At 40.2% G+C, this 13,563-nt stretch overlaps 1 protein-coding gene and 1 long non-coding RNA gene across 2 annotated transcripts in view; both read left to right on the forward strand.

Annotated features, from left to right (window-relative positions):
- The window catches only part of LOC110500769 (zeta-sarcoglycan-like), a 50,911-nt gene that overhangs the window by 25,260 nt on the left and 12,088 nt on the right, over positions 1 to 13,563 (forward strand). The window contains exon 7 of the mRNA XM_021578301.2: positions 1,160 to 1,283. Coding sequence (XP_021433976.2) covers positions 1,160 to 1,283 — 124 coding nt within the window. The remainder of the gene's footprint in view (positions 1 to 1,159; positions 1,284 to 13,563) is intronic.
- Positions 4,637 to 9,692, forward strand: LOC118942960. The gene is made up of 2 exons (XR_005038675.1): positions 4,637 to 5,934; positions 6,717 to 9,692. It is a non-coding gene; the product is annotated as an uncharacterized LOC118942960 (long non-coding RNA).

The raw sequence follows: 13,563 nt of genomic DNA on the forward strand, positions 1-13,563 counted from the left end.
TTTCATTCAAAACCCTGACAAATACAATCTCTCTGTAATTCTCATCAAACATGCACTATAATGAAAATTGCACAAGCGTAAACTAATTTATCAGTTGTTCCACTTGGAAATAAGTGCATTACATTTGGCTTTCATGAAAATGAGTGGGATTAAATGCACTCACAAGGCAGTTCCTCCTCTCGAAATACACTTAGCCTGAGCCAGTGGGCGCCGTAAATCCATTAACCTGAAATAATGAGTATATTTGTAGTCTACCTTCATGGTTCTACAGGGAAGATTCCGATTAAAGTTGTCAGAAAAAGTGTTATGGTAGCTAATTCCTCTGTAGTGAGTTGTATACTGATGACATTGCCCAAAGCTAACACTGTTCAATAGTAAATTTAGCAAGAAATTAAATTACTGTTGAACAGCTTCCCAAATCCCAGACCGTTGGCTTAGACTTCACACATAGAAGTGAATCTGAAAAGGAGAATCTGAGTGAACGACTGACTATACCACTTAGCTAAGCGATGAATGACATGAATAATCAAGTCAATAAACGTTGGATAGTTAGTTAGCATGAAGTAAATATACTGGCAAGTTCGATGTATTAGTAGTAGAGGTCGAGCGATTAATTAGTGCCGATTTCAAGTTTTCGTAACAATCGGAAATCAGTAGTTTTGGACACCGATTTGGCCGATATATATATATATATTTTTAACACCTTTATTTAATCTTTATTTAACTAGGCAAGTCAGTTAAGAACACATTCTTATGTCCATACTATGACCAATAAACATACTACATATTCAACTTACATCTCAAATAGTACAGTTAGAAAAGCCATACTAACAGCTAGCTTATGTGCCATTTTGCCACAGTAGTTGTTCTACACTACCCACTAATTGGAGCACTGAATAACTTTGTCTTATTTTGTCTTTATATTCCAAAAGTTTGGATTTGAAATTAAACAATGGCTATGAGAAAACACAATTTATTTGAATGACTGCTATTGGAATTTTAAGCAAAGATGTATGTGATCCAATCGCTCTCTATTCGTGGAACGACTAAACTGTATCTTATATTAACAGGTTATAAAATAAACATTTAAAACAAAATAATAATTTTTGAAAAATGAAGTGGAACACAAATGCTTTCATTAAGTTGTTGTGTTTGTCAGACTTGAGTCTCCAACAAGGACCTTGACCATGGAGGCTCCCAGAGGGGTAGAGGTCACTGCAGCCAGGGGGAAACTGAAGGCCACATGTCGGAAAGACCTGGAACTCCAGTCAACAGAGGGAGAGGTGAGGAGGTCACGCACAGAATCAACTGTCCCCGAATTAAGATGTCAGCATCTATCAAAATAACTATGTCTATAGATGGGTTTTAAGGTATTCCCATCCCACAGCCTCGATTCTCATTGTCAGTTTTTGTTGTTGTGTTAAGGTACTGTAGGGGAGACCGGGACAACAGATTAGAGTTATTTTTTAAAACCCTATTTGCTCTAACATTGTTTGATTCAGATATCTCAATATTTCACACAAACAAAGTACATTTGTCGGCTAATTAATAGAACAGAATGTGTTAAATGTGGACTTTTCACAAATCTGGCATATAGATGTAAAAATCCTGATGTTACAAATAACCCCAAAAGCAAGTTTAGTTGTAACATTTTATGACACTATCTTTAATAGTAAACATGTGTGTTAATTGAAGTGTTATGATTTGAAACTGATATTTAGGAAAAAAAATACACAAAATTGACAAAAACATATTTTCATTGTATCTTTAAAGCCTTACTACAAAAGACTGAACATTGTTATTGTATATATATTTTTGAAAACCTCCCGTTTTGGACTCGACATGTCAATGTATGGTACAGACATGCACTATATACCATCTGTAGTTATCTCCTACCATATACGTGCCTAAAAAAAAAGTCTATACCCCTGTCACGCCAAATAGAGTCACCCTGCCAAAAAGTGTTGTATTGTGTGTCCCCCGTTGCTAGAACTTGCAAAATTCTGACTGGATTACGTAATGAATCAAAGCGTGCGCTGCTATCCTGGCTCTATTTGACCTCGTAGCGTTCGCGAAGCAAGGAGGACGCAGGGGCAGTTGTATTTCTATTTCACCTCAAAAGTGCTCGATCAGTCAGCGCAAAATTATTACCTCAGAATTGCTCTCCAAGGACGGTGTTTTTGACGGTGACCACCCGCTGACTACCTGTTGGTTCAGAGGACCGACGATAATGGAAAGTCTTCATATAAGACAATATTGTTAAGTAGGAAGAAATCCTTTAAGCTGTTTTTAGACTGACGTTGCTGGCTACTGTACTTATTTTCACCAGTCTGCCTAGTCAGCTAGCTAGCCAGAGTTTTATTTAGCTAGCGTTAGCTTGCTAGCTAGCTACTGTAACTGTTGTTGTAGCTTTCTGTTGGTATGTAGCTTGCACTTCAATGGCATCGCTCGAGGAGAGGGAGGGGGGGGGCAATGCAAATAATCTGGGTAGCCATTTGATTAGGTGTTCAGCAGTTTTATGGCTTGGGGGTAGAAGCCTCTTGGACCTAGACTTGGCACTCCGGTACCACATGCCGTGCGGTAGCAGAGGGAACAGTCTATGACTAAAGTGGCTGGAGTCTTACTAGGGCCGTCCTCTGACACCGCCTGGTATAGAGGTCCTGGATGGTAGGAAGCTTGGCCCCAGTGATGTACTGGGCCGTTCACACTACCCTCTGTAGTGCCGAGCAGTTGCCATATCAGTCAGTGATAAAACCAGTCAGGATGCTCTCGATGGTGCAGCTGTAGAACCTTTTGAGGATCTGAGGACCCATGCCAAATCTTTTCAGTCTCCTGAGGGGGAATAAGTTTTGTTGTGCCCTCTTCACGACTGTCTTGGTGTGTTTGGTCCATGTTAGTTTGTTGATGATGTGGACACCAAGGAACTTGAAGTTATCTTCTATTAGAAAACTGGACGGATTTAGCTATGTACAACCATTTTTCAACAACTATTTTACATCTAGCTAGTTGGTAATCTACACGTTGCTAGCATTACATATAGTTCAGTGGAGGCTGCTGAGGGGAGGACGGCTCATGATAATGTCTAGAATGGAATAAATGAAATAGTATCAAACACGTGGTTTCCATGTTGATACCATTCCATTGACTCCATTCCAGCCATTATTATGAGCTGTCCTCCCCTCAGCAGCCTCCACTGGTGTAGTTATATGTCTATCATATTGAGGTATCTAGCTAGTTGGTAATCTACATGTTGCCAGCTATACATACAGGGGAGGACGGCTCATGATAATGTCTAGAATTGAGTAAATTAAATACTATCAAACACGTGGTTTCCATGTTGATACCATTCCATTGACTCCATTCCAGCCATTATTATGAGCTGTCCTCCCCTCAGCAGCCTCCACTGGTATAATTAATTATATGTCTATCATATTGAGGTATCTAGCTATAAGTTACACCTGATCAATCAAATGGATAGGTGTAAGCAATTATGGTAATTCCAATTGCCCGTAACTAGTTAACTAGGTGTCTTCGCTAGACAGACACAGAGAAACTTGTTCGGCTTCATATGTACCTACGGGGAAAGGATGGCCAGCCACACAGGAGGGTGATTTTTTACTAAGGAGGAGTAGGAGGCCGTGCATGACCGAGATGCATGCTGGCCATTTCGGAGTGAAGCGGATGATTGCCCAAATCAACCTGCTCTTCTTCTGACAGAGAATTGTCAAGGAGGTGGACAGCGGGGCAAGTACATGAACCTTTTGTTTATCAATTACATTCTATTATATCTGAAATTATTATGATTTCAATGAATGTCATATCAGAGATCACACAATGTTTAAATGTGTCACTTTTTGCTTAAAAATCAGTACCCTGTCTAGCCTGACAGAAGTTTGAGAGGGCGAAGACTGTGGCGCCGGACTTGATGCCCATCAAAGTTGTTTCACCACCATGGCACATGATCGGTAAGGGTCCCAATTCAAATTTTTTCCCTGATAAGTTGTTTTGTAATGGTTACTTTATTTTGACCACAGCAGAGTTCAATATTCTAGAATGTGCTTACAAATATGAAAGTGTGCAGACTGTATGACACAGATACAGACAAGAATAAAATAATCTTCTCTCTAACACTTTAAATGTTAGGGGTGGACCTCATTGGACCCTTCACTAAATCCAGGAATGGCAACAGCTGGTGTCTGACCAATTTAAAAGGGTGTTTGGAACCAAAAATAGATTTTCGTTTTGTATGATACCCATCAAGGACGAGGTTGTTGTTCATCTTCAACACCCACGGTTCTCCTGAGGTCATGACCGAGGTCATGAACGCTGGAACAAGGCACGTATGTCATAGTTTATATTCTGTCACCAATGTTTTTTTTTTTTAAAGGAAGGCGAGACCTAGGAAACCTTGCTGTTCTTTCGCTCCTAGCTGTGGTCAACATCTGTTAAAGTGAATATATATCTCCAGATAATAACTATTTAAAATAACCTGAAGCTAGTTTTAGTTTCCCTAACACTGATATTTGTCTCTTTGTTTTCATTTATATAACTAGCCAAGTCAGTTAAGAATAAATCATTATTTACAACGACAGCCTACCCCAGCCAAACCCTAACGATACTGGGCCAATTGTGTGCCGCCCTATGAAACTCCCAATCACAGCCGGTTGTGATACAGCCTGGAATCAAACCAGGGTCTGTAGTGATGCCTCTAGCACTGAGATGCAGTGCCTTAGACCGCTGCGCCACTCGGGATACCTCAGTGGAAGCCAACAATCTGCTCCAGTTGGATGGTCGACCACTGAAAGCACAGACGTTCTACACTTCGGTGAAGCCCAATAGACAAAGTATGTTAAGCTTTGGTTGACATTTGAGCAAGCAAGAAATGGTAGTTATGCTGAGCTTATAAAAATGCACCTCTTCAATTGTCCGAATGACTTCAGGACCATCGACTGTCCGAAGTATCCCATCCACCAGAACCAGTGAGTTCGGATCAGTCTGATTATCTGTGCTCTGAGTCGGAGGGGAAACAGCTTGAAGTAGGCTCTACCTTCTAAAAGTGTTGAAAAGTACATATCTCCCATTTACAACACTGCACTAATCCATCACATTTTATCCCTGTAAAGTGTAACCTTTGTGTTTGCTTGTTTACGTCTCTGTCTCCTACCCTGTTCCCTTTAACTCTGCTCCAGTTCTCCAGGACCTAGGGGGTTCTGTCCAACACCCAGACGTGGATCCACCTGCTGTCTTCCATTACCTGTTCTCCAGAACCTAGGGGTTCTGCCCAACACCCAGACGTGGATCCACCTGCTGTCCTCCATTACCTGCTCTCCAGGACCTAAGGGTTCTGCCCAACACCCAGACGTGGATCCACCTGATGTCCTTCATTACCAACCACCCTCCAACTTTTCATTACCTGATCTACAGCTGCTGTTATTGTCATGTTGTCATTATCTGCTAAGAACGTTTCATTGATCTATCATACTGGGCACATAACATGTGAGATACACAGATTAACGAAAAAAACACTAGCACTGCAAACACTCAGAACAAAGAGAGCAGCAGTGCCTGGACTTTGCATTCTCCCTCTTCAAGTCCCCCTTCTGAGACTGGCTGCCTGTTGAGAACAAGTGACAAACAGAACCTCCCACCCACACAGCACCCACCCAGGGACGGAGCCAGAGGGGTGCCACCCAAAAATGTAATTCGCTACTGGCAGTTTGATGCTGATTGACATCTCATTTCACCACTTGTTGAAAGAAGCATTTATTTTGACATTCGGCGGTGCATTTTTCAAAATCGAGGACGAGGAAAATAGAATATTAACGTTGTTTGCGAGATACAGAAGAATAAGAATAAGCATTCAGAAGAAGAAGAGAGAATATTTCCACAGCTCCACGAGCTCGTTTCGCGATTGGCGAAAGCATCATATTTGAAGTAAGTTTTAAGGTTTAGCATCAGGTTTAGGTTTCCTGAACAACTTTTACGAAAGTTGAGTCGCTGTGTAAATCAACGTTAGACCTTTGGCACCATTAACAGACAGTTAATCAGATAAGAGAGATCGGTTCCCAATTTAGCCTAACATTATGTTTACATCTGAGCTTGTAATACACGCGTATATACAGTGCAGTGTCGTAAATTGCAGTATATGAATGTTTAGCTAATGTAGGCTATAGCTGTCAGTGTTCAGCAAGTTAACATTCAGCAACTTGAAATCCTTTAACTCAGTTAGATTTTCGAACTTGGACTCAAAACTAACAATTGTTATTATCAATCTGTTATTAACGTTACTCAAAAAATAACCACAATTTGCAGATAGCCTGTTTTTCCTATTGTAAAGGTGTAAGGAAATACAGCTAGCTAAGTTACTTACTGCAGAGTAGGGCTAGCCATGATCTAACTAGTAACTTAGACTCGTAGTTGATTTTAAGGCACAGTTATGATAATGGGGATTTGTAATTAAGATTGAGATTGGACTAAAATGTGGGCAATTGGATGTTTAGATGTAACCATAGACTGTCTTATTGTTGCATAGGGTCAATTAAACATGACAAGAAAGGGAGAGATATTAGACTTCTGTTCCATAAGGACCCAATGGTAGGCCAGGCCTATACTTTAAACTACACTTTTTAGTTAGCAGCTGTTAGTATCTAATCTTGTGGATCCCTTAATTATACATTTCCATAGAGATATGACACATTATTTAACATGTATTTCAGACATGTCAAGATCCAGAGAAGAGGATCCAGTACAGCCGTGTTTGAAAACATTTCCCAGAACTCAGCATGGTACCAGGAAAAGGGCTTTCATCAGCTCCTGGTATAAGGACAATTCATGGCTTGAATATTCTGTTTGTCAAGATTTGAGTTATTGTTTCGCCTGTAGGCATTTTTCTCTGCCCAATACACCTGAATCTGCCTTCACATCACAGTCAGATTTCTCTGCCCAATACACCTGAATCTGCCTTCACATCACAGTCATGTTTCTCTGCCCAATACACCTGAATCTGCCTTCACATCACAGTCAGGTTTCTCTGCCCAATACACCTGAATCTGCCTTCACATCACAGTCATTTTTCACTGCCCAATACACCTGAATCTGCCTTCACATCACAGTCATGTTTCTCTGCCCAATACACCTGAATCTGCCTTCACATCACAGTCATGTTTCACTGCCCAATACACCTGAATCTGCCTTCACATCACAGTCATGTTTCTCTGCCCAATACACCTGAATCTGCCTTCACATCACAGTCATGTTTCTCTGCCCAATACACCTGAATCTGCCTTCACATCACAGTCATGTTTCTCTGCCCAATACACCTGAATCTGCCTTCACATCACAGTCATGTTTCTCTGCCCAATACATCTGAATCTGCCTTCACATCACAGTCATTTTTCACTGCCCAATATACCTGAATCTGCCTTCACATCACAGTCAGGTTTTTGTAAGTGGAAAAAGGCGCTGTTTAAAGGTTCTGGGTTTAAGCTCCATTCGAAGGCACAGCAGGGTAGCCTAGTGGTTAGAGTGTTGTAACCGGAAGGTTGCAAGTTCAAACCCCCGAGCTGACAAGGTACAAATCTGTCATTCTGCCCCTGAACAGGCAGTTAACCCACTGTTCCTAGGCTGTCATTGAAAATAAGAATTTGTTCTTAACTGACTTGCCTAGTTAAATAAAAAATAATTTAAAAAATCATATCAATGCTTGGAATCAGCATAAAAGGGCTATTGACAGCAACTTGTCAATATTAGATGTCATAAATGAGGACCGGAAAAAGAAAGTGGAGGAAAGCTGTACTTACATTAAAACAATTACAGATGTGCTCCTATTAACTGCCAATCAAAATATAGAGCAGAGAGGTCATTGAGAGTCTGATGACTCTCACAATAAGGGTCAATTTTTGACAATCTTAGAAGAAATAGCAAAGCATGACGCTCTCATAGAGAAAAGGATGAATGAATGTGGCAATGCTAAGTACACAAGCCACCAAATCCATAACGGAAGTTCTTGAGGGCTTAGCTGAGCTGGTACAAAGTGAAATAATAAGAGAAGTAAAAAAAAAAATGGAAGTTTTTAGTGTAATTGCAGATGAAACCAAACATTTTAAGAAAAAAATAACAAATGTCTTTAGTTGTGAAGTACTACTACAACGGAGCAAAATCTTTTTACACTTTCAGTCAGCTGAAAGCTTAGATGCAAAAATGATAATTGATTGCCTTGAAAAACATGGTCTGGACTACAGAAATAATCTTGTGGGGCAAGGCTATGACGGTGCAGCCGTCGTGAGCGGAAAGCATTCTGGTGTGTCTGTACGGATTTAAAAACAGTGCAAGATTTGCATTTTATGTGCACTGTAATGCACATTGTTGTTTGAACGTGGTTCTTGCCGATGCTGTAAAATCAGTGCCCGAGGCAGTTCACTTTTTTGCTCTCCTGCAGAAGCTTTATAACTTTGTGTCGTACGTTCGTCTCAAGTGGCTTGCAGTTCAGAAAGAGCTGTATCAACAGCAGCAGCCCAGGGAACTACGGAGACTTACGGATGTAAGGTGGGCCTGCAGATACATGACATGCCGTAATCTGAGGGACAGGATTCCAGCAGTTCTGAGAGTGTTACAGGATAGCACACTTGAAAATAGTGGTGATAGATCAGTGGAGGCAAGGGGCCTTCTTTCTCAGATAGATGTACATTTCATAAAGCTTTTGGTTACCTTTTTGTAAAGTGCTTGGTGATGCCAAATGTCTTTCTGACATGCTCCAATCAAGCTCTCTTGACCTAGTGAGGGCTGTGGCTCTAGCAGGTGCCCTTACAGACACATTACAGGACTACAGAAGGTAGGGTTACTATGGAGAACTATGGAAAGGGGTTGAAGAGATTACAGAGCACTGCAAAATAAGTGTACAAACAGTTGGTAAACTACAGCCTAAAACAAGCTTAGATTTCACAACTCATTGATGAGCACTGTAGGACAGAAAAATAGTGACCAACGTGATGGTGAGAGCTTCCAAAGAGCTATCTTTTTATCAGGTGCTTGACAGTCTCACAGCTGAGCTGCAGAGGTGTTTTTCAAAGAAGAATTGCGAGATAATGCAAAGGGTCCAGTCTCTCAACCCAAAGAGTACACCATTCTTGAATGAGGAGCCTCTGTTTGCCTTTGCTCAGACCTTTGAGTTAGATTTAGAGGACCTCAAACATGAGGTTCATCCAACCAAGTGACTTCTTGATAGGAGAGATAAAAGTGGAAGGAACAGACTGTCTACTCTCCTTGGCTTTGTTGTGTTTCTAGAACCTTTATAAAGAGGTCTTCCATGAGCTATTTTGACTTTGTAAGATTTCTGTTGTTACCCCAGTGCTTCTTGCGAGAGAAGCTTCTCAGCTCTAAAACGGATTAAAACCCCACTTTAGGACAGCAATGGTTGACGACAGGTTAAGTCACCTCGGAATTCTTAGTGTTGAGTCAAGGAGGGCACGCTCCCTCAACATGGATGAGTTTGTGAAACATTTAGCCAGTTCTCACCAGAACTGCAGAATTATGCTGTTTTAAATCTACCTAGGATAATTTGGCACTTAGGCGGTCCCTCTGATCATGATTAAAACCTGCTCTATGTACTAGCTAGTACACTGACATTCTAAAATGATACATCCAAAGGATATCACGTCACACAGATTTAATTTGGTCTTGATTAGGCCAATTCCAAAATGTTTCTTTGCTATTAGTTAACATAATATATATGAGCATAAATATGAGTAAGTTTGTAATTTTGATGGGCTCCAAAATATTTTTTATTTTTCAAGTCCATTTCTGCTCGATACACGGTATGTCAAATTGCAGTGTGTTTTTTTTGTAAATGGTTATTTTTGTTGTTGTAAATAAACAATGCAATTGATGTAACACACAAACGTTATCTTACCCTCTTGGTGCTTGAGCTTTATTTTCTGAAAATATTTTGGATGTACAAAGTAGAGACACTGACTATTCATAGTATGTTAAAGAATTCTAGTGAAGTAACCCTTATGGACCTCACTATCTGCCACATTGAAGAACTCCGGGTTCAGTGAATTATCACTTCTACCTCTAATCAGCCAATCACAGTAATCTTTCCTTAGATGCCAGGTTAGGGTTACACACTAATTTTCTGTCATGGTCTATGGACTCCCTGAACTAGCCTTGGCCAACCCCTGGACACCCCATGTATACAATTCTAGTTCTTCCACTGAACCTTCCTCTATATTCCACACACCAGAAACCTGTATTTTAGTCTATGATTGCCATGTGAGTGTACAAACAATCTGTGAAAATAAATTGATGACACAACTGTACCAGAAAAAATACCAAAGTTTAAAGATAGTGCCTGCTTGGTTTTCACAGCAGTTTCACAAAGTGTTCATTGCCAGTTCTAAGGTTTCCTTTGATGGAACGAATTGCAAAAATCGCTGAAGTTGGAGACTTTTATCTCCCTCACCAACTTCAAACATCTGCTATCTGAGCAGCTAACCGATCGCTGCAGCTGTACATAGTCTATCGGTAAATAGCCCACCCATTTTTACCTACCTCATCCCCATACTGTTTATATTTATTTACTTTTCTGCTCTTTTGCACACCAATATCTCTACCTGTACATGACCATCTGATCATTTATCACTCCAGTGTTAATCTGCAAAATTGTAATTATTCGCCTACCTCCTCATGCCTTTTGCACACAATGTATATAGACTCTCTTTTTTTTCTACTGTGTTATTGACTTATTAATTGTTTACTCCATGTGTAACTGTGTTGTCTGTTCACACTGCTATGCTTTATCTTGGCCAGGTCGCAGTTGCAAATGAGAACTTATTCTCAACTAGCCTACCTGGTTAAATAAAGGTGTTCTCAACTAGCCTACCTGGTTAAATAAAGGTGTTCTCAACTAGCCTACCTGGTTAAATAAAGGTGTTCTCAACTAGCCTACCTGGTTAAATAAAGGTGTTCTCAACTAGCCTACCTGGTTAAATAAAGGTGTTCTCAACTAGCCTACCTGGTTAAATAAAGGTGTTCTCAACTAGCCTACCTGGTTAAATAAAGGTGTTCTCAACTAGCCTACCTGGTTAAATAAAGGTGTTCTCAACTAGCCTACCTGGTTAAATAAAGGTGTTCTCAACTAGCCTACCTGGTTAAATAAAGGTGTTCTCAACTAGCCTACCTGGTTAAATAAAGGTGTTCTCAACTAGCCTACCTGGTTAAATAAAGGTGTTCTCAACTAGCCTACCTGGTTAAATAAAGGTGTTCTCAACTAGCCTACCTGGTTAAATAAAGGTGTTCTCAACTAGCCTACCTGGTTAAATAAAGGTGTTCTCAACTAGCCTACCTGGTTAAATAAAGGTGTTCTCAACTAGCCTACCTGGTTAAATAAAGGTGTTCTCAACTAGCCTACCTGGTTAAATAAAGGTGTTCTCAACTAGCCTACCTGGTTAAATAAAGGTGTTCTCAACTAGCCTACCTGGTTAAATAAAGGTGTTCTCAACTAGCCTACCTGGTTAAATAAAGGTGTTCTCAACTAGCCTACCTGGTTAAATAAAGGTGTTCTCAACTAGCCTACCTGGTTAAATAAAGGTGTTCTCAACTAGCCTACCTGGTTAAATAAAGGTGTTCTCAACTAGCCTACCTGGTTAAATAAAGGTGTTCTCAACTAGCCTACCTGGTTAAATAAAGGTGTTCTCAACTAGCCTACCTGGTTAAATAAAGGTGTTCTCAACTAGCCTACCTGGTTAAATAAAGGTGTTCTCAACTAGCCTACCTGGTTAAATAAAGGTGTTCTCAACTAGCCTACCTGGTTAAATAAAGGTGTTCTCAACTAGCCTTCCTGGTTAAATAAAGGTGTTCTCAACTAGTCTACCTGGTTAAATAAAGGTGTTCTCAACTAGCCTACCTGGTTAAATAAAGGTGTTCTCAACTAGCCTACCTGGTTAAATAAAGGTGTTCTCAACTAGCCTACCTGGTTAAATAAAGGTGTTCTCAACTAGCCTACCTGGTTAAATAAAGGTGTTCTCAACTAGCCTACCTGGTTAAATAAAGGTGTTCTCAACTAGCCTACCTGGTTAAATAAAGGTGTTCTCAACTAGCCTACCTGGTTAAATAAAGGTGTTCTCAACTAGCCTACCTGGTTAAATAAAGGTGTTCTCAACTAGCCTACCTGGTTAAATAAAGGTGTTCTCAACTAGCCTACCTGGTTGAATAAAGGTGTTCTCAACTAGCCTACCTGGTTAAATAAAGGTGTTCTCAACTAGCCTACCTGGTTGAATAAAGGTGTTCTCAACTAGCCTACCTGGTTAAATAAAGGTGTTCTCAACTAGCCTACCTGGTTAAATAAAGGTGTTCTCAACTGGCCTACCTGGTTAAATAAAGGTGTTCTCAACTAGCCTACCTGGTTAAATAAAGGTGTTCTCAACTAGCCTACCTGGTTAAATAAAGGTGTTCTCAACTAGCCTACCTGGTTAAATAAAGGTGTTCTCAACTAGCCTACCTGGTTAAATAAAGGTGTTCTCAACTAGCCTACCTGGTTAAATAAAGGTGTTCTCAACTAGCCTACCTGGTTAAATAAAGGTGTTCTCAACTAGCCTACCTGGTTAAATAAAGGTGTTCTCAACTAGCCTACCTGGTTAAATAAAGGTGTTCTCAACTAGCCTACCTGGTTAAATAAAGGTGTTCTCAACTAGCCTACCTGGTTAAATAAAGGTGTTCTCAACTAGCCTTCCTGGTTAAATAAAGGTGTTCTCAACTAGCCTACCTGGTTAAATAAAGGTGTTCTCAACTAGCCTACCTGGTTAAATAAAGGTGTTCTCAACTAGCCTACCTGGTTAAATAAAGGTGTTCTCAACTAGCCTACCTGGTTAAATAAAGGTGTTCTCAACTAGCCTACCTGGTTAAATAAAGGTGTTCTCAACTAGCCTACCTGGTTAAATAAAGGTGTTCTCAACTAGCCTACCTGGTTAAATAAAGGTGTTCTCAACTAGCCTACCTGGTTAAATAAAGGTGTTCTCAACTAGCCTACCTGGTTAAATAAAGGTGTTCTCAACTAGCCTACCTGGTTAAATAAAGGTGTTCTCAACTAGCCTACCTGGTTAAATAAAGGTGTTCTCAACTAGCCTACCTGGTTAAATAAAGGTGTTCTCAACTAGCCTACCTGGTTAAATAAAGGTGTTCTCAACTAGCCTACCTGGTTAAATAAAGGTGTTCTCAACTAGCCTACCTGGTTAAATAAAGGTGTTCTCAACTAGCCTACCTGGTTAAATAAAGGTGTTCTCAACTAGCCTACCTGGTTAAATAAAGGTGTTCTCAACTAGCCTACCTGGTTAAATAAAGGTGTTCTCAACTAGCCTACCTGGTTAAATAAAGGTGTTCTCAACTAGCCTACCTGGTTAAATAAAGGTGTTCTCAACTAGCCTACCTGGTTAAATAAAGGTGTTCTCAACTAGCCTACCTGGTTAAATAAAGGTGTTCTCAACTAGCCTACCTGGTTAAATAAAGGTGTTCTCAACTAGCCTACCTGGTTAAATAAAGGTGTTCTCAACTAGCCTACCTGGTTAAATA

This window comes from Oncorhynchus mykiss, chromosome 21, assembly GCF_013265735.2.
Source record: "Oncorhynchus mykiss isolate Arlee chromosome 21, USDA_OmykA_1.1, whole genome shotgun sequence".
Lineage (NCBI taxonomy): Eukaryota > Metazoa > Chordata > Actinopteri > Salmoniformes > Salmonidae > Oncorhynchus > Oncorhynchus mykiss.